A 20568-nucleotide genomic window follows, 5' to 3' on the forward strand; every position below is an offset into this window, starting at 1 on the left:
GTGGTATCACTGTTGAAATGTAAGATACTGGGAAATCAATCTACACACTACAATACCTACACAGAGCGATGTTACAATAATCAGATAATTTTTAATGATAGTGTTTGAATGATTAATATTAACTAGGAAACCAGTGACTACTCCCTTTGCTCTTCCTCTTAGCCATGCCTTGAACATGTTTATGTCCACGTCAGAGGATAGGACCTGGGTTTATGTTTCATTTGAAAGATGGCTCCCTTAGTCTTCACAGTGGGATTTGAGCCTAACACCTTATGAGGTTAAGGTTCTACCAGCTGAACTATGGCTGACACATTATTTTCTCTTCACATGCACATGTCCACTTTAGAATAAAAATGGCACATTTGTGAGCATTTTCAATTCGTCAAGACTCATTTTTCATTTCTACTTCATTATCGCCATCTATCTCCAACTATTGCACCATATTGACGGAAGTACATTTTTCTCACATTTATCCCAGAATTTTATTCTAAAGAAAAATCATTTGGCAATATTTGAAAGATATAGCAAAGTGATCTAGTGAACTTGAGGGTCAGAGTATGTGCCTTAAACAAAATGACTTTAACAAATTTTATACTTAAAAAGGAGAATTTCACAGATTTCTCTCTGCGTCCAATGTGCTGTCAGACATTAATTCCACATCAGGAAAACTCAAAGCCATTTTCTTGGACCAGTTTTAGAGTTGTTTCTTAGCTCCTGATTCTATCCTTTTTCTTGGTAATTGTTTGAAATAGAATTGTACAGTTCACCATCTCAGTGTTATGTTTGGCCATGATGATTTTCATTTCGATATGTCACATAATCACTTCCCCCTTGTTTCCCTTCACAGCATTGCCTGCCTCTATTCTTGTCCCAACCTTTGCTGCTGAAATCACCATCCTTACCATTTTTTCTCTTGACTTGACCACTTTCAGACCCTCCTGACTGCCTCACCTTTCACCAATTGCGGACTTAAGCTCGCTCAAAACACTCAAACCATCACCACTAGCTCCTGTCAATGGCTCAATTTTAAGTCGGCATCACTGTTTTGAAATCATTTCATGGTCTCAACTCTCCTTGATTCCATAATTTCTAGTCCTTCAACAAACCAGAATATTTATTCTCTTGCGTCTTTGACCTCCTGAATGTTCCCTATTTTAAACATTTCACTGTCAGTGGCCATGCCTTCAACGGCTTGGTCACTGGTGTGAATTAGGCACCTTAACCCTCTCTGCTTCTTTCCTTTAAGATTCTCCTAAAGCCTACTTCTTCAACCAACCTTCTGAACTTTGGTCCTAAAACCAGATGTGTCTTGGGATGAATTCCTACATTAAAGGTGCTTTCTAAATACTTTGATGTGTGTGTCAAACTAAACTTCACTGACATTAATCAACACTCTTGACTCAGTTCACTTAACAACAGTTAGTCTTTGTGGTTCAGGAGGAAGGCGGTCCAGTCTTAGAATAATACTTTTTTCTCTCACACAGTTAACACTCCCATCATTAGACTTCCTCTGAAAAATACCATAGGGAGTTGATTCACATAAAAGCTGTTAGTGATCTAATGAGGCAAGTGCTCATGTTAGCTAACCAGTTCACTGTTGAGAATAAGGGTGAAAGTTGACATCACTTCAACCATATTACTCGCAAAGCTAGGGTTAATCTCATAACATTAGGTATTGATGATTTGTTCTTGAGCTGAATTCAAAGTTCAGTGACTGCCATTTTCGTTGGCATGGGAGCAGCTGATAACAGGCACCGAGTAGATTGATTATGTAGTTTGGCCTCATGTGTAAATGAAGTCTCTGCCAATTAATAACAGTATCATAGGCAACCTTCCCAGTGGTCCACAAAGCACTGCTGAAATAAAACCACAGCCCTTTGAAAATGTTTATATGCTGTGGAATCAGAGGAACAGAAGTACTCCTCATTGTGTGCAAAAGAACTGTGGTTTGTTCAATGTCACAGCCTCACTCCCTTAATTAATCACTTCCATTCTTCAGGTTACTGTCTCAGCAGTAAGTGGGCGTCTCTGCAGAATCTCAGCCTGGATTATATGCCACACTGCCTCATGTGGGGCTTGAGTTCAAAACCTACTGATGCAGACCAGTGTTCCACCACTGAGTTAAAATTGACCCTCACAGGAACTCGCTGTATATTTGGAGGATCAGTATATCACAAAAGTCCTATAATCATTAAGATGTAATCCTTTGCTAAAGCCTTTTGACTAAAAAAAAACTTTGATTTCATTAAACTCTAGATCTTGTGTTTGATGCTTGAGTACAACATCATAGACAACAACGACACACAGCTTCAAATTATCTCTACATTGGAAAGCACAGATGTTGGAAAGAAAATGTATGAACAACTTTGTGACAGACAAAGGGAATTAAAAGAACTGGTAGGTTTTGATAGGTTTCTTTCCCTTTTATTCTACATGGTATTCTCTCACTTGAGGTATCCTTTATATGCTGCCTGAGATATTAGCTGGTAAATTATTTCTCTGCCTTTCCAAGTGTTGTCCAGCAATCTTCTAGCAAGGCATTGTAAAATAAAATGCCCTTGACTTCCCCAATCTCTATTCAGGGAAGTATGCGGTTCTCTCTGACAGCCTTTCTGAGGAGCTCCGCTGTCTGTAATTGTATATTCAATTACCAGCGCAAAGTCCAGAAGGCCGGCTGGTGTGCAAATGGAAATGATATACTGACATATTTGTTTTAACATAAGAGGTTTAGGAACCAACCAGTAAAGCCTGACTCTGTATTCAACACCAGTACAACTGATGCAGGTGTTAACTTCTTAAAATGACACTGAGGTTAACTCATCTCAACAAGGGTGATGTTTTGAATTATTTTAACAACCTTCAAATTAAACTTTGACTTTTAAGTATAGGATTTTGGATTCTGATATCAGGTGGCGTATATTCTATTCTGCAGTTAATGAGGAGTTGAGGTTGGATAGTGGACCATGGAAAGTATCCTCAGTGTTCAGGGAGTTACCATTGTAGCTGAGAGATAGATGAGCATTAATCATGTGCAATTTTTTTTTGTTGTAGCAAAGGAAGGGTGGACCCACACGACTAACACTGCCGTCAAAATCCACAGTAAGTTGGGATTTAAACTGATTTTTTTTCTATTAATCATTTATGTAGGCACTTAAGTTATAAGATTTAAGCTGCCCATTCTGTTTTGGTAGTTTCTAGATTAGAATTGATGCAGTTTACAACCTTAAGCTTTAGTTTTATTAGAAATTAAGCATTTTGAAGATCGCTTACCTGAGCTCGTTAGATTTGAAGAGGTGAGATGAGATTTACCCACAGAAGTTTCTCAGCTTTCCATTCGGTTTAAAGTGATCACCCCCCCCCCCCCCCCCACTCCTTAGAGTCTGACCTTTCCCTTTATGTTCCAGTGTGGGAGATTTACTGTACTTCAAAACAATCTGGTTTTTGCTAAAGCCTTGAAGATGAAAGAAATAAATAACATTAATTTAAGTACACCTTTTAACATCTCAGGGTATCCCAGTATTGATCTCTGCAGTCACTTTCAGGGTGATGGCAAGAGAGGGGTCAGGCAGAGTTGTCCCCTGTTGTGGCAGAAGGTACTGCTGGGAGAGGGAGAATCACGTTAGTTGCTTTCGTTGATAGAGGGGGCAGATAAGGGAACAAAATAGCAGTGATTTTCTATGGGGAGAAAATATTCCAGCAGTTGCCATCTGTTGAAGCAAGAGGGATCAATCCAATAGCTTCTGGTAAGATGGTGGCGTGCTCGAACACTGCAGCTTCTACAGGGTCAACCAAATGTGTTATTGTTCTTTAATAACGTATTATTTTATGAATGCAAGACTGTGCTGGACAATAAGACCATTAAGTACTACCCCACCAGCGAGTTGCTCGTTGCTGGAGAAACTGAAGGAGTTGGACTTGGTGCAGACTGTGATGCTGCGTGTGACAGAATTGTGTCAGTGTGTGAAGGAGGCGTGCAGACCAGCAGCAACTGATGGCCTTAGTTGCCTTTCTTGTGATCGCAAGACCCTATTGGGTAATGGTGGTGTGGAATGCTGCAAGTCCAATTAATCGATTTATGGCGAATGGCGGGGGAACCGCGTGACCGTGTTTGTGTCGAGGACTAGGCCTCAAGCCACAGTGTTTCCCTTTCCCAGCCATCCAAGGGAAAGCATTGAAGTCAGGCTGTCCACCGGAGTGGAGGTGGTGTGTGACGCCCACGGTGGAGCCGGTGCTGCCCCCCCAGTGTCAGCTATATTGTGTTCGACTGCAGGGTGCTGCAGCATTCATGGACTTGGGGATTTGCACTACATGTTTTTTAGTGTGTGACTGCATTTTATTGCTATCTTATGTGCTATATTTATCTTGTGCTGTGCATGACTGTTGGTACAATGATGCCATTTGGTTTGGCTGTACTTGTGGGTAGTCGGGTAAGGTTGAACGGACTATTAAACTTGAACCTGTGACATGGCACGCTGGAGAGGAGTGGGATCAGGAACATCTGACATGTTTTGGCAGGGGGCTGAGAAGCAGCTTTCAAGTCCAGACATGGAAACGGGAACGCTAGCAATATTATGAGGAGCGCGACATCTGGGGATCACTAATTAGGACGTCACGAACTGGAAATCAGTGGGTGTTGTCTTGATATAGCGTGGGATGGGTCCAACAATGACTCAGTATTTTACCATTTTGCCTACCTTGAAAGCCCCCCGGGTGGCATAGTGATTGAAAGACCATGTCAGCCTGAGAGGATCCATAACATTTGCCCCTGGACAGTGTAGACTGCAACACTCTGAAGGGACTGCTACATCACTTACATCACTGAAGCGGAAATTGTGTCAAGGTTTCAAAGGTGATTCATAAAAGGACGTGCCTTTTGAATTCCATGAGCACAAGTGTGATTTCATTTGGAAATCCTTGCAAAACTCCAAGTTAAATCGATTTTCAGTCATATCGTGTTGATGTATCGCTCTATGCTTTAGTCACCCGGACACTTGGGCTAATATTTCTGTGGAAAGGCAGCATCTGTGAGAGTACAGTGTTCTTGCTGTTGTATATGCCAGGTCAGATTATGTGCTCAAGTCCCTAAAACGGGTGCACAATCCTTCCTGACACAGGTGAGAGTGTTCTCATTGAACTCGAGCTGATACGTTAAAGAAATTTAGGTAAAAGCTACATAGATGGAAGGTAGATTGTAAAAACAATTGACCAAATTTCACCTCTGGGGAGAAAAAGGCAGTCAGTTATTTAAAAGAATATATTAGAAGGGATTAGTGATTGTAGCTTGTAAGTGAACAGAATAGACAGGTTTAATTGGCAGCTCTTGTGTTTTCACCTTGCGCCTGAGTCAATTTACAAATTCAGTGGGCTTTTGGATCAGCTTCAGGTCCTAGGCTATCCTTCGCACTCATGGATAAAGCTCCTTGAGGTAGTGAGGTGTGGCTGGTGATGCTCTCTGCTAAAAGTAAGTAAAGATCTAAATCCGGGGCAAGGGCAACTTCTCTCTGCTACTTCCTCACACTTGACAAAATAATGATTTCAGGTGGTTTTGTTCAATACTTAAGGCTTTTTGCTGCAAAATAATTAAAAGTAGCAGTACTGAAATGAAAAGTACATTAATTTTGTTGGAATCAAATGTATGCAGAGAAGACTATAAGATATAGGAGCAGAGTGAGGCCATTTGGCCCATCAAATCTGCTTTGCCATTTCATCATGTCTAATCTATTTCCCTCTCAGCCCCAGTCTTCTCCACATATCCATTCATGCCCTGACCAATCAAGAATCTATCAGCCTCTGCCTTTAATATATCCAATGAAAAGAGGAAATTACGACACATTTGAACAGCAGTAGAAGGATCAGTCCGAGTCAGCATGGATTTATGAAGGGAAAATCATGCTTGACTAATCTTCTGGAGTTTTTTGAGGGTGTAACTATGAAAATGGACAAGGGAGAGCCAGTGGATGTAGTGTACCTGGACTTCCAGAAAGCTTTTGATAAAGTCCCACATAGGAGATTAGTGGGAAAAATTAGGGCACATGGTATTGGGGGCAGAGTACTGACATGGATTGAAAATTGGCTGGCTGACAGGAAACAAAGAGTAGCAATGAACGGGTCCCTTTCGGAATGGCAGGCTGTGACCAGTGGGGTACCGCAAGGTTCGGTGCTGGGACTGCAGCTGTTTACAATATACATTAATGATTTAGATGAAGGGATTAAAAGTAACATTAGCAAATTTGCTGATGACACAAAGCTGGGTGGCAGTGTGAAATGTCAGGAGGATGTTATGAGAATGCAGGGTGACTTGGACAGGTTGGGTGAGTGAGCAAATGTATGGCAGATGCAGTTTAATGTGGATAAATGTGAGGTTATCCACTTTGGTGGCAAGAACAGGAAGGCAGATTACTATCTAAATGGAGCCAAGTTAGGAAAAGGGGAAGTACAACGAGATCTAGGTGTTCTTGTACATCAGTCAATGAAAGCAAGCATGCAGGTACAGCAGGCAGTGAAGAAAGCTAATGGCATGCTGGCTTTTATAACAAGAGGAATTGAGTATAGGAGTAAAGAGGTCCTTCTGCAGCTGTACAGGGCCCTGGTGAGACCCCACCTAGAGTATTGTGTGCAGTTTTGGTCTCCAAATTTGAGGAAGGACATTCTTGCTATTGAGGGAGTGCAGCGTAGGTTCACAAGGTTAATTCCCGGAATGGCGGGACTGTCATATGTTGAAAGATTGGAGCGACTGGGCTTGTATACACTGGAATTTAGAAGGATGAAAGGGGATCTGATTGAAACATATAAGATTATTAAGGGATTGGACACACTGGAGGCAGGAAGCATGTTCCCGCTGATGGGTGAGTCCAGAACTAGAGGTCACAGTTTAAGAATAAGGGGTAGGCCATTTAGAACAGAGATGCGGAAAAACTTTTTCACCCAGAGAGTGGTGGATATGTGGAATGCTCTACCCCAGAAGGCAGTGGAGGCCAAGTCTCTGGATGCATTCAAGAGAGAGTTAGATAGAGCTCTTATAGATAGCAGGGTCAAGAGATATAGGGAGAGGGCAGGAACGGGGTACTGATTGTGTATGATCAGCCATGATCGCAGTGAATGGCGGTGCTGGCTAGAAGGGCTGAATGGCCTACTCCTGCACCTACTGTCTATTGTCTATTGACTTGGCCTCCACAGCCACCTGTGGCAATGAATACCACAGATTCCCCACCTTCTGGCAAAAGGAAGGTGTAATGGAACAGTTTATATTTCCGTAAGTGTTTAGTGCTAGGGCAATTTGTTGCCCTGTTATTTTTTTGTCTCCAATGTTTCCAGTACCTGAGAGGATTTTTGCGAGAGAATACACAATTTAACAACTTTGTAGAGAGGGGTGAGAGCACAGTTTTAGTTGTTTAAATAAAACTGTATTTTCCAGAGTAATACACACAAATGCTGGAGGAACTCAGCAAGTCAGGAAATGTCTGTGGAGAGGAATGAGTCAAGGCTTCAGGCCGAGACCCTTCATCAGGACTGGAAAGGAAGGGAAAAGAAACCAGAACAAGAAGCTGGTGGGTGGAGAGGAAGGAGTACAAACTGGAAGATGATAGTGAAGTCGGGGAGAGGAGGAAGGTAGGCGGGTAAGGGAGGGGAAAATAGGATTTACCAGTTGGGTTGGCTCACAAGATGTTAGCTGCAGCAGCAAAGTTGAATTTGCTCAAGCAGTCAAGATCAAAGGAAGTTGCTGTCACTTGCGAAGTTGCAGTAAAGTGATATGCAAATAGTTTGTGGTACAGGAAATGATTTGAGATCACGTAGCGAGAAAGTCTGGCCGTTGTCAAAGCATAACATCACCAACCTGTGGATAAGGAGAGGAATAACTGAATCCTTTTCACTGACCAGTTGAGGATGAATTGAGGATCACCTTGGTTTTGACTCAGTGCTGTGCCTTGTAGTGTAACTGCAAGATGAATCACTTGGGTTTGCTTTTCCTTCTTTTCCACTAAGATGGGTTCCGCAATCTTGTGTCTGTTACTGCTTCTCTCTTTGAAGTTATGACAGTCACTTCGAAAGAATTGTTCTGTTGTTGAAACATAATTCAAAAATATTGAAGACTTGAAAGCAGGTGGCTTCCAAAACTTTTGGAAAAGCGAAACTAAAATGTGTGGTAAAGCCTGGGATGCGCTTCAAGTCATTGCACAAGGAATCAGGTTGACACAATAGATTTCCAACACTCGGTTTTCTGCATTGAACTATCCAAGGAAATGGCAACATGGATACAGGGGTTCCCAGAATTCTTGTGCCATGGAGCCTTACCTTTAATCTTAGTTGACAAACCTTGCTTTGGAGAGAATATTGGTGTCTCAGGTATTGAACTTTTCTATAAAATACAGAATGAGGTACTTTAAGATTTGAAAGATATTTAAAGATATGAAGGATAAGAAAATCATGTTATTCTGTGTGGTTTCTTTTATCTTTTCAGTCCTTCAAATTTTGACATTGCAGCAAATGAGCAAAAAATGTCAGCAAATAAGAGATTGTTTATAGCGGATTGGTTTAATTTCTGATTTTCCTGATGTACGATTTCCCTCACACTTCCTAGCTATTCAGTTCAGATTTGTTTTCTCAGTAGGAAAAAAAAGTATTTTAAGTTAATCAGGTGAAATTATGACGCAAAAAAAATTCAAAGATGCACTTTGAATCTTTGAAAGTGCAAGGACAAATTGATGAAAGTTCAATGGTGGACATAATGTGTTTCTAGTTTTTATAAACAAGAACATATAGTACCAAATGGATTAAATTACATCACTCTATAAAGATTATGGCCTAGAAACTAGTCTGTACAATATCTAGAAAACAATCATTGTGCAGACAAAAATCCCATTAATGCAGTGATAGCATGGTTCGTGATCATCATTTTAAAGTTCCTTGGAACAGCTTTAGGGATATTGTTAATTTATAGGTCCTTGTGTGAATGAGGGCATGTAACTTTAAAGAGGATGGCAAGCATAGGGAAGAGATTTATTAAATTAATAAGAGGATGTTTCCCTAAAGAAACAGGAACTAATTGCCTTAAAATGAATTAAAACCAGTTCAAAATAGTACATATTGATGATAAGCAAGACAATCTGCAGTGAATGTGTGAAGGAGTAGAAAAGTAATAGTCTTTGGGAGTTCAATTTATTGCACTCCTTGGTGCCAACTCTAACCTGGATTTAATGTGCTTAACTAGTAATTAGCTTTATTTTTCTTGCTTTTCCTCAATATTTGTTCATCCTTTTTAAAAAGAGGTTTAAATACCGAGAGAAGTGTTAAACGTGAGCTTTGTTTTAAATATACCTGCTTTTCTAATAAAGTTAGCAAAGTAGGTTGAATAGGTTATTCCTTGGAATGTAGAAGTTTGAGAGGAGATTTGTTAGACGTTACAAAATTATGAGTCATATGGATAGGGTTAGTGCAAGCAAGCTTTTTCCACTGAGGTTGGGTGGGACCACAACCAGAGGTCATGGGTTAAGGGTGAAAGGTGAAAAGTTTAAGGGGAACATGAGGAGAAACTTCTTCACTCAGAGGGTTGTGAGAGTGTGGAATGAGCTGCCAGCACAAGTGATGCTTGCAAGCTCGACTTCAGCTTTGCAGAAGAGTTTGGATAGTAAGATATGGAGGGCTATGATATCAGGTCAATGGGAGTAGATAGTTTACATGGATAGATAGGCCAAAGGACCTTTCTCTATGCTGTACTTCTCTATCACTCTAAATATGCTGTGTGAGTAACATATTGGTTCCTGTTGGAATCAGCTGCAGCTTTGTGAAACGAGATGTTTGGAGAGGAGGAGATAACCACGGTATTTTCACCTTTGATTTCATACGATAATACATAAGACATTGGAGCAGTATTAGCTACTCAGCCCATTGAGTCAGTGCCGCCATTCCATCATGGCTGAATTATTATCCCTTTCAACCTCATTCTCCTGCCTTTTCCCCTTAACCTTCGACGGCCTGACTAATCAAGAACCAGTCAACCTTTGCTTTAAATATACCCAACAACTGGGGTTCCACCTGTGGTGAATTCCACAGATTCACCACCCTCTGGCTGAAGAAATTCTTCATCTCTGTTCTAAAGGGAAGATGTACCAGTTTATTATAGATTAAAGCGACTCTATTATGGAATAAGGAAGCTGTAGTTTACAATGTGCTCAGTTATGATTGACAGTAGCAAGTAACCACTATGTTATCAGGCATATCCTACTGACACTGAAGAATGATGTTCAAAAAGATACCAGTTCTCTTCCCCTCCCCTCCAACACACTTTCTAGAGATCATCCATTCTAAGCATGTACAAGTGTGACTGTGGTTATGCCACTGTTCAGACAGAACCTCAGTACTCTCAGATGAAAGCTAACGAAGACCAAATTGAGGACTGAAGTCAGGGGCATGCTGACTTTTTAAAGTCATTAACACCGGGCATGCGAGTTATAAGCTCCCTGATGTGAATGGAACAATTTTCATCCCTCACAAACACAGAAGGTTTATTCTCTACGTGCCAGAAATATTTTCAGTTCATGTACTAAATGCAATTTCCCCTTCATTGAAAAAGAAAACATATAGATAGATATATGCACAGGGTGCAAATGGAGCTGAGCTACCACTGTAGTTATAAGAGGTTGTAGCAACAGCTGAGTACCAGCTGATAGGGAGAAACTAAAAGCCAGGAATGTCCCTCAGCTCCTGAAGAATGGACATATGCTGGATGACTCATTCTGGTAGCTTAGCTAAGTGTCATCTTTCAATCGTGAGCTTAAGCATTGACATGTTATTCGACCGCGTTGATGATTGCAGATAAGCCTAGTTCTTTCCTCACTTGACGTCTATACTTTAGGAATGGTGAAGTGGGAGCAGTCAGAAGTGGTATTTCTGAATTGCTCATTCCACAGCACTGGTTTCATTACAGGAGATTTAAGTCTGACCCGCGGAGCAATGAGGTCCACTCTGCCCGGCCCAGCGGCCAAATATAGATGCATCTGATTGTCTCAATACCCTCCTTTTAGTCGGCAGCCGCTCAGGAATGAGGTTGCCTTTCTTGCACTCCAGTTCCATGGGTTCTGAGGTGCTAGGGCGAACATAAGAACTGCCAGCTCTTCTCAGGCTGGGGCGGGAAGTTACTTCAGGGCATGTGTGTGGGATGTGACAGGGTAAACTCCTTCTCCCCCCTTACGCAGAGCTTCTGCCTGCTCCTGCTGCATGGCCTTGAGGAAGTTGCATGGCTTGAAGGGGGCTTTCACTCCAAAGGAGGATCAGAGGCAACTTTAGGGAGTTGTGCAAGATGATAAGAGGTGTAGATAGTAGATGGCCAGTGCCCTTTTCCCAGGGCAGACGTGGCTAATAAGAGGGCATAGTTTTAAGATGAGTGGGAGAAAGTTTTGGGTGGATGTCAGAGGTAACTTTTTTTGCAGAGTGGTGGGTGCTTGGAACACTCTACCAGGGGTGGTGGTAGAGGCAGACATTTAATTGGGGGCATTTAAGAGATTCTTAGATAGTGACATGGATAACAGAAAAATGGAGGGCTAAGTAGGAGGGAAGGGTTAGAGTGATCTTAGAGTAGGTAAAATGGCTGGAACAACATCGTGGGCCAAAGGAACTATAATTAGGTTAACCTTCAGATCAATTGTGAAACCTTCCTATTCATTGATACTAGTGTCACTCTGAGTTACATATTCTTCATCAGAGGAGTTTCCATAAACTCAAGAGATTTTGCAGATGCGGTAACTCCGGAGCAACACACACAAAATGCTGAAGGAACTCAACAGCTCAGGCAGCATCAATTAAACTGAAACAGTCAACGTGTTGGCACAGACCCTTCTTCAGGGTTGGAAAGGAAAGGGAAAGATGCCAGAATAGAAAGATGGAGCTGGGGGAGGAGGACTAGCTGGAAGGTGATGGGCGAAACCAGGTGGGTGGGGGGAGGTAAAGGACTAGAGAAAAAGTAATCTGATAGGAGAGGAGTGGTCCATGGGAGAAAGAGAAGAAGGAGGGGCACCTGAGGGAGGTGATGGGCAGTTGAGGAGAAGAAGCAAGATTGGGAAATAGAAGGGGGAAGGGATCGAGAAAAAAAAACAGGAAGGAGAAACTGATGTTCATGCCATCAGGTTGGAGGCTACCCAGATGGAATAGGAGGTGTTGCTCCTCCACCCTGAGAGTGGCTGGCCACTGGGAAGTTCCACTTTTGGCAGATGGAGTTGGAGCAGCTCAACAAAGTGGTCCCCCAATTTACATTGGGTCTCAACAATGCACAGGATACTGCATCGAGTGCACTGGATACCCCACCAGATTTGCAGGTGAGGTGTTGCCTCACCTGGAAGGCCTGTTTGGGGCCCTGAATGGAGATGAGGGAGGAGGTGAATGGGCAGGTGTAGAATTTCTGTTGTTTGCAGGGATATGTGCCAGGAGGGAGATTAGTGGAGAGGGATGAATGGACAAGGGACTCAGGGAGGGAGTGATCCCCGTGGAGGGTGGGAGGGGAGGTAAAGATGTGTTTGGTGGTCGGATCTCATTGAAGATGGCAGAAACTGTGAGAATAATGTGTGGCTCGTGGGATGGTTGGTGAGGACATGAGGAACTCTTATCACTGTGGGAAGATGGGGTGAGCACGGATGTCCGGGAAATGGAGGCGATACGGATGATCAATAGTGGAGGAAGGGAAACCCCATTCTTAGAAGGAAGAGGGCATTGCTGACAGTCTGGAAGGGAAAGCCTCATCCTGGGAACGGATGTAACGGAGATGAAGGAACTGATTAAAGGGAGTAGCATTTTTATAGGAGACAGGGTGGGAAGAGGTACAGTCAAAGAGGTTTCAATAGTGCAGGCACACCTAATGTTTATTTATTATTTTATTTTGTTTATCTTAACTTTTTATTTTCAAAAATTGCAGTCATATATTTGTGCAATTGACCAATTGCATAAGAACGACACACCACAGTACATTCTGACTGTAGGTATGTCAAAAATGTAAAGTCAAGGGGGAAATTCTGGGCTGTTGGTGTGGATGTCGTGCAATGACCTAATTCGTAGTGGCAGATGATAGCAATAAATCTTTCTGTAGCATATATGTATCATCTTTGCAATCTCCATTGCCAACCCTTTCAATCTGCAAGTTAAATCAAGCTAAAGCCAAGCTCAACTCCTGTTTGGTGCCCTTTGTATAAAGTCCATTATCTACTTTTGAGATTTACTCTTGCTAATTGTATAAACAATGGCAAAGCACAACTGTGGAGCACAATGTGGGCAAATGAACTAGCAAAGGGAGCTGATGATTTTTTATAATTACCTTGCTACAGCTCAGAATACTAACCAGACACTCACGTCAATTTCTTGCTCTAAAGAGCAAAAACTAGAATATAGTACCATTAAACATAGGAGTGGAGTTATGCCATTCAGCCCATCTAGTCTCCTGCCATTCCATTATGGCTGATTCATTGTCTGTCTCAATTCTATTCTCCTGCCTTCTCTGTGTAACCTTTGACTCCCTTACTCATCAAGAACCTATCAACCTCTGCCTTAAAAACTCAATAACTTGGCCCCCACAGTCATCTGTGGTGATGAATTCCACAGATTCGCCATCCTCTGGCTAAAGAAATTACTCCTCATTTCTGTTCTAAAGGGATGTTCTATTCTGAGGCTATGCTCTCTTGGTCCAAGAGTCCAATTTACTTGTTTATTATTCTGTTTTATTTTACTTATTATTATTATTATTTTTTTTCTCTCTCTCTGCTCGATTATGTCTTGCATTGAACTGCTGCTGCTAAGTTAACAAACTTCACAACACATGCCGGTGATAATAAACCTGATTCTGATTCTAAAATCAAGCTTTCTTTGAATAAAAACATGAGCATTTTCATTTATTTTAAATATAGCATAATTTCTGACCTCTAAGGAAATGGCCCAGTGGTATTACCGCTCTGCTCTTGCAGTGGTGTCTGAGTGAGATTTGCACTTTCTCTCTCTGTTACTGTGTGGGTTTTCACCAGGTGCTCTGATTTCCTTCCAACTTAGCCTTTCTCACGGTTAAGTTAATTTGATGCTGTACATTATCCCTGTTGTAGGTGGGTGGTGAGAGAATTGTGTGGGGCAGTGGGGGTCAGGAGTTAAATCTGCAAGAAAATGGAATTAAGTGAGAAAATGAGATTGTTCTGAGAATCTGAACATAGTTTTCTATATTGTAACAATATACAAGCTTCACTTGCAGGAATATATATTGTCAACACACACAAAATTTGGTGTTGAATCTATTGAATTCATTGCCATGGATAGCTGTGCAGGCCAAATCACTGGGTATGTTTAAAGCGGAGTTTGATAGGTTCTTGACTAGTAAGGGTGTCAAAGGTTACAGGGAGAAGACAGGAGAAAGGGCTGAGATCAGCCATGACAGAATGGCCGAGCAGATTTGATGGGCCAAGTGGCAAAATATTGCTTCTGGGTCTAAAGCGTTGGAGGAACTCAGCAAGTATATCAGCATCTGTGGAGGGGGAATATACAGAAATCATTTTGGGCCAAAACCGTTTATGGGGACTGGAAAGGCAGAGGGCACAAGCCAGAGTAAGAAGGTGGTGTGAGGGGAAAGAGTACAAACTGGTAGGTGATAACTAAAACCAGATGAGCGGGAACGTGGATCTGTGAGAGAGCGGGATGAAGTAAGGAGATGGGAGCCCCAATGTTGTCTTCAGGGACACCACATGGATCCTTGGTGCAGGAGTTGAAGGGAGAGGTGGTCAAGGGGAAATGTACTCCATCTGAAGGGCGTCTTCCAGACCAAATCTGCAAACACGGATATCTAAGAGTACAAGAGAAACTGTTCGAGGGACATGGATGATCTCAATTGTGTTGCCACTACACATCTACTATGTGAGCCTCAGGTATAGCTCAGTGCAGCCTTGGTAAATGGTTTGCCCAAAGCATTGACTGGTTATACCCCTCGACAGATGCTGCCTGTCTTGCTGAGATCCCCCAACATTTTGTGTTTGTTGTTCAAGATTTCCAGCATCTGCAGAATCTCTTGTGCTTATGAAGGTAACACTGTGTGGGTTCATCTGAGCTTCCATCATATGTCAGTCCACTGCCTAAATCGAAGCTGGATAGTCCGGTTCTATTTTTATTATGTTTTGTTGATTAATTCTACAGAGTGCATGTCCAGCCAGCGAAGAGGACAGGAATGAATCAACCACAATCCTGCGTGGTTGCAGACAGAAAGTAGATTGTAGTTAGAAAGCAGATGTTCTATTTTAACGGGCTGCGGTGAAGCAGTTAGATTTTATGGTAATCTTTCTTCAGTCAAGAACAAAATATAAATCAGACACTTCTAGCCAGGAGTTGATTTGTTAACTACTGTCGCTTTACAGTCATGGTTTTCAGTTGTCTAATGGTGGATATTACTAGCTGTTGTTTAATGCACAGCAGTAGTACTTTTGCCTCTGAATCACAAGGTAATTGGATCAAGCTCCAAAGTGTGTTATCTATGCCAGCACTAAGCGTGTGTTCCAATGCCAAAGTGCCACCAGTTAGATGAGATTTTAAACCTAAGTCAGAAGGACACTAAAGATCCACTGGTATTATCTGTAGAATAGCAAGGAAATCTTTTTTCTGTGTTCTGGATAATAAAAATTGTCAACTAACAGATCATATTGACATTTATCTCAATGTTAGTGGAATCATGTTTCTAAAAAATCGGATGCAGTTTTTCCTTACAAAAGTGAATATAACCTTGCAAGATAACATTCACTTTTTTAAAAAATCACAACATTATGCAAGTAACCATGGGTCTAATTTTTATATAAAACCTCAGCTAATTCTAATTTTTTCATGGAAATGGCACACTTTGGTAATTAATCCAATATGATTATATCACATTGCCTGCTGTTCCTAAGGGATTAAGTCAATGGTGGCACTGATGCATAAATGTTATTAACAAGTATTTTGTGAAAACCCATGCGAGCTTGAAGCTAATAAAGATTCTTTTTTGTCTTCAAGTCAAAGCTAATCTCCATCTTAATTTCCCAGTGACTGAGAGCTGGAATGTCAAAATGTATGCAGATGTGAATTTTGTTGATCGGTTTTATCAATTGTACATTAATATTTTTTTCCCTGACTCTTCTTTTAGGATGCAGATCTAGCCAGACTTCTCAGCTCAGGGTCTTTTGGAAATCTGGAAAATCTGAGCCTGGCCTTCACTAACGTAACGAGTGCCTGTGCAGAGCAGTTAATCAAACTGCCATCACTAAAGCAGTTAAATCTATGGTCCACCCAGGTGAGCAGTTAGTTTATTTTTATGATGGTTTCTGCAGGAAACTATCTCTCTTTGTTTGGAGAGGATGTCATGGCAGTGAGTATGGTCTTGGTACATGCATGGTAGTTTAGTGGTTAGCACAACGCTTTACAGTACAGGTGATCCTGGTTCAATTCCCATCGCGTTGCTGCTTGTAAGGAGTTAGTACGTTCTCCCCATGACCTTGTGGATTTCCTCCGGGTGCTCCGGTTTCCTTGCACAGTGCAAAAGCGTACTGGATGGTAGGTTAATTGGTCATTGTAAATTATTCTTTGATTAGGCTGGGGCTAAGTTGGGGGATTGCTGGGCAGTGTGGTTTGAAGGGCCAATTCCTGCTGTATCTCAATAAATTATAATCAGAATCAGACTTTAATCGCCAAGTACCTATGCACATACAAGGAATTTACTTCCGGCAGATGTTGTCTCTCTGCTCATAACAATAATAATGATAAATATAAATGAAAATATAGATTATACATACAGGTAGTGCAATCCAAGTAATAGTTAGCCGACAGTTAACCGGCAGTTAACTGTTCAGCAAAGTGACCGCAGTAGGGAAAAAACTTCTCCAGTGCCTATTAGTCTTAGTCTGGAGGGATCTGAAGCACCTACCAGATGGAAGCAGATCAAACAGTCCGTGCGCAGGATGGGAGGAGTCCTTTATGATGTTCCCTGCCCTCTTCTTCAACCTGGAAGAGTACAGGTCCACAATAGAGGGCAGGGAGGCTCCAATGATGTGCTCGGCAGTCCTCACTGTGCGCTGTAGTCTGGTTCTATCCTGCTTGGTGGCGGCTCCAAACCACACAATGATGGAGGTGCACAGGACAGACTCAATGACTGCAGTGTAGAACTGCAGCAGCAATTCCTGAGGCAGACCGTATTTCCTCAAGAGCCGCAGGAAATACATCCGCTGCTGGGCCTTCTTCAGGATGGAGCAGATGTTCTGCTCCCACTTCAGATCCTGAGAGATGGTGGTTCCCAGGAACCTGAAGTTCTCCACGGTGGACACAGGGCTGCTGAGGACTCTGAGAGGAGACATAGCAGGGGGATGTCTCCTGAAATCCACTATCATCTCCTTTGTCTTGAGCGTGTTCAGCTCCAGATTGTTCTGACTGCACCAGAGCGCCAGTTGGTCCACCTGCTGTCGATATGCAGACTCATCACTATTCTGGATGAGTCCAATGACGGTAGTGTTGTCTGCAAACTTCAAAAGCTTCACATAGGGGTTGGAGGAGGTGCAGTCATTGGTGTAGAGGGAGAACAGCAGTGGAGAGAGGACTCACCCTTGGGGGGCGCCGGTGTTGGTGATTCGAATATCTGAGGTGACCTGTCCCATCCTTACCTGCTGACTTCTGTTGGTCAGGAAGTTATAATTCAATCGCAGAGGTCGGGTGGCACAGTAAGGTGAGACAATTTGGAGCAGAGGGTATGAGGGACGATGGTGTTAAACGCCGAACTGAAATCCACAAACAGCATCCGAGCATAGGTCCCAGGACAATCCAGATGTTGCAGGATATAGTGCAGTCCCAGGTTGACTGCATCGTCTACTGACCTATTTGCCCGGTAGGCAAACTGCAGGGGATCCAGCAGGCTGCTGGTGAGGGTCTTCAGGTGGTTCAACACCAAGCGTTCAAAGGATTTCATGACTTGAACTATTTTGAAAATGATTTGAACTACAGAGGGGAAGTAGCATGAGTACAATTGGTAAACATGTATTATATGCTTGGTAGCCTTCTTGGTATGTTTGTAACCAGTGGGAATTGAGGGGAATAAACTCACCAGTGGAGGGACGGAAGTGAGTGTTTTTCAAGGGGGTTAAATAGCTCATGCCCGGAATAAAGATAAAAAGAGACACAGCACTCAGAATCAGGCTTGTTATCAGTTTCCTATATGATAAGAAGTTTGTTGTTTTGTGGCAGCAGTATAGTACAACTGTATAAGATTACTATAAATTGCAAAAATTGTTGCACTTGTCCAACAAGTGTCAGATGTTACAGCGGGACATTGATAGGATGCGAAACTGGGCTGAGAAGTGGCAGATGGAGTTCAACCCAGATAAGTGTGAAGTGGTTCATTTTGATAGGTCAAATATGATGGCAGAATATAGTATTATTGGTAAGGCTCTTGGCAGTGTGGAGGATCAGAGGGATCTTGGGGTCCGAGTCCATAGGACACTCAAAGCTGCTGTGCAGGTTGACTCTGTGGTTAAGAAGGCATATGGTGCACTGGCCTTCGTCAATCATAGGATTGAGTTTAAGAGCCGAGAGGTAAAGTTACAGCTATATGGGGCCCTGGTCAGACCCCACTTGGAGTACTGTGCTCAATTCTGGTCACCTCACCACAGGAAGGACATGGAAACCATAGAAAGGGTGCAGAGGAAATTTACAAGGATGTTGCCTGCATTGGGGAACATGCCTTATGAAAACAGGTTGAGTGAACGCAGCCTTTTCTCTTTGGAACAGTGGAGGATGAGAGGTGACTTGATAGAGGTATATAAGATGATGAGAGGCATGATCGTGTGGATAGTCAGAAGCTTTTTCCCAGGGCTGAAATGGCTAACATGAGAGGGCATAGTTTTAAGGTGCTTGGAAGTAGGTACAGAGGAAATGTCAGGGGTAAGTTTTATACGCAGAGTGGTGAGTGCATGGAATGGGCTGCCGGCAACGGTGGTGGAGGCAGATACGATAGGGTCTTTTATGAGACTCCTGGATAGATACATGTAACTTAGAAAATAGAGGGCTACGGGTAACCCTTGGTAATTTCTAAAATTAGTACATGTTCGGCACAGCATTGTGGGCTGAAGGGCCTGTATTGTGCTGTAGGTTTTCTGTGTTTCTAAAATAATAATGAAGTGGTATTTTTCTTTGTGGCAGCAGCACAGTGCAATACATAAAATAACTACAGTACTGTGCAAAAGTCTTAGGCAATCTAGATATTGTGTGTGTGTGTGTGTGTGTGTGTGTGTGTGTGTGTGTGTGTGTGTGTGTGTGTGTGTGTGTGTGTGTGTGTGTGTGTGTGTGTGTGTGTGTGTGTGTGTGTGTTCAAAAACTTTAAATGCAGGAAATGTGTGATATGTCAGACAACATCTGTGGGAGAGAGGGACAGTTACCCTACACATGTTGAGTCTATCTAGTGCTTCCTGTTTAATTCAGAATTCTAGCCACAGTATTTTGTTTCTGTACATTACTCAAGACTTTGAAAACTTTATGACACTTGAAATACTGCAACGGTACTTCCAAAATGACTTGCGTGATTGGGGTGAATAAGTAAACTGTTTAGAAAAGGGAAGCGGACTGTAGTGAAATGGATTAAGCAGATAATGAATGTGCTCATAGATTTACTGAGTTGTGTTTAGTGACTGAGCTAACCTCTTCATTACAGTTTGGAGATGCAGGATTGCGGGTTCTTTCAGAGCACCTCACGTCACTGCAAGTTCTGAACCTTTGTGAGACGCCAGTCACAGATGCAGGTCTCCTGGCACTCAGCTGTAAGTAAAACAAGCTTCCGTCCCCAACTTTTCCTCTGCCTTGCATAATGTAAACCAAAAATCTTTATTAGATAAATAAATAGAAAGTTCCAGAGTTAAAATAGAGGAAAATCTGTCTTTTGGGGGACTTAGGTTATTACTGCCCTTCTCTAAATGAGGTTGAAAAGGTGACGGTGAATCCCCTAGCTCATCATTGCATTCCTCCAGGTTAAGGTTACAGTAGCATTGGAAGGAGTTCCAGGATTTAGATCCAGTGAACGGTGATATGTAGATAGATAGTTTATTGATCCCAAAGGAAATTACAGTGTCACAGTAGCATTACACGTACACAGGTATGCAAATATTAGGAGAGAAATTAAAATAAGTTGCCTCAAACAGTCCAACAGGAGGGGGTCATCACTTCCTTGGCTTTAGGTTGATTCATTATAGAGCCTAATGGCCGAGGGTAAGAAAGTCCTCATGTAGCACTCTTGGGAACAGCGCAGTTGTCTTAGTCTATTACTTAAAGTGCTCCTCTGTTCAGCCAGGGTGGCATGCAGAGGGTGAGAAACATTGTCCAGAATTGCTAGGATTTTCCGTAGAGTCCTTTGTTCTGCCACAGCCTCCAGTGTGTCCAGTTTGGCTTCTATAACGGAGCCACTTTTCCAATCAGTTTATTGAGCCTGTTGGCATCACCCGCGTTGACGCCATTGCCCCAGCACACTACCACACAGAAGATTGTACTGGCGACAAGAGACTGGTAGAACATGTGAAGGAGAGGCCTGCATGCTCCAAATGACCTCAGTCTCCTCAG

At 42.4% G+C, this 20568-nt stretch overlaps 1 protein-coding gene across 4 annotated transcripts in view; it reads left to right on the plus strand.

Moving 5' to 3' along the window:
• cmip (c-Maf inducing protein) overlaps positions 1-20568 on the plus strand; it is a 243967-nt gene that overhangs the window by 214145 nt on the left and 9254 nt on the right. For all 4 annotated transcript variants that reach the window (XM_073070308.1, XM_073070309.1, XM_073070310.1 and 1 more), the window contains 4 exons: positions 2257-2397; positions 3052-3099; positions 16124-16270; positions 19670-19775. In XM_073070308.1, the coding sequence (XP_072926409.1) occupies positions 2257-2397; positions 3052-3099; positions 16124-16270; positions 19670-19775 (442 nt within the window). The remainder of the gene's footprint in view (positions 1-2256; positions 2398-3051; positions 3100-16123; positions 16271-19669; positions 19776-20568) is intronic.

Source organism: Hemitrygon akajei, chromosome 17, assembly GCF_048418815.1.
Source record: "Hemitrygon akajei chromosome 17, sHemAka1.3, whole genome shotgun sequence".
NCBI classification, from domain to species: Eukaryota; Metazoa; Chordata; class Chondrichthyes; order Myliobatiformes; family Dasyatidae; genus Hemitrygon; species Hemitrygon akajei.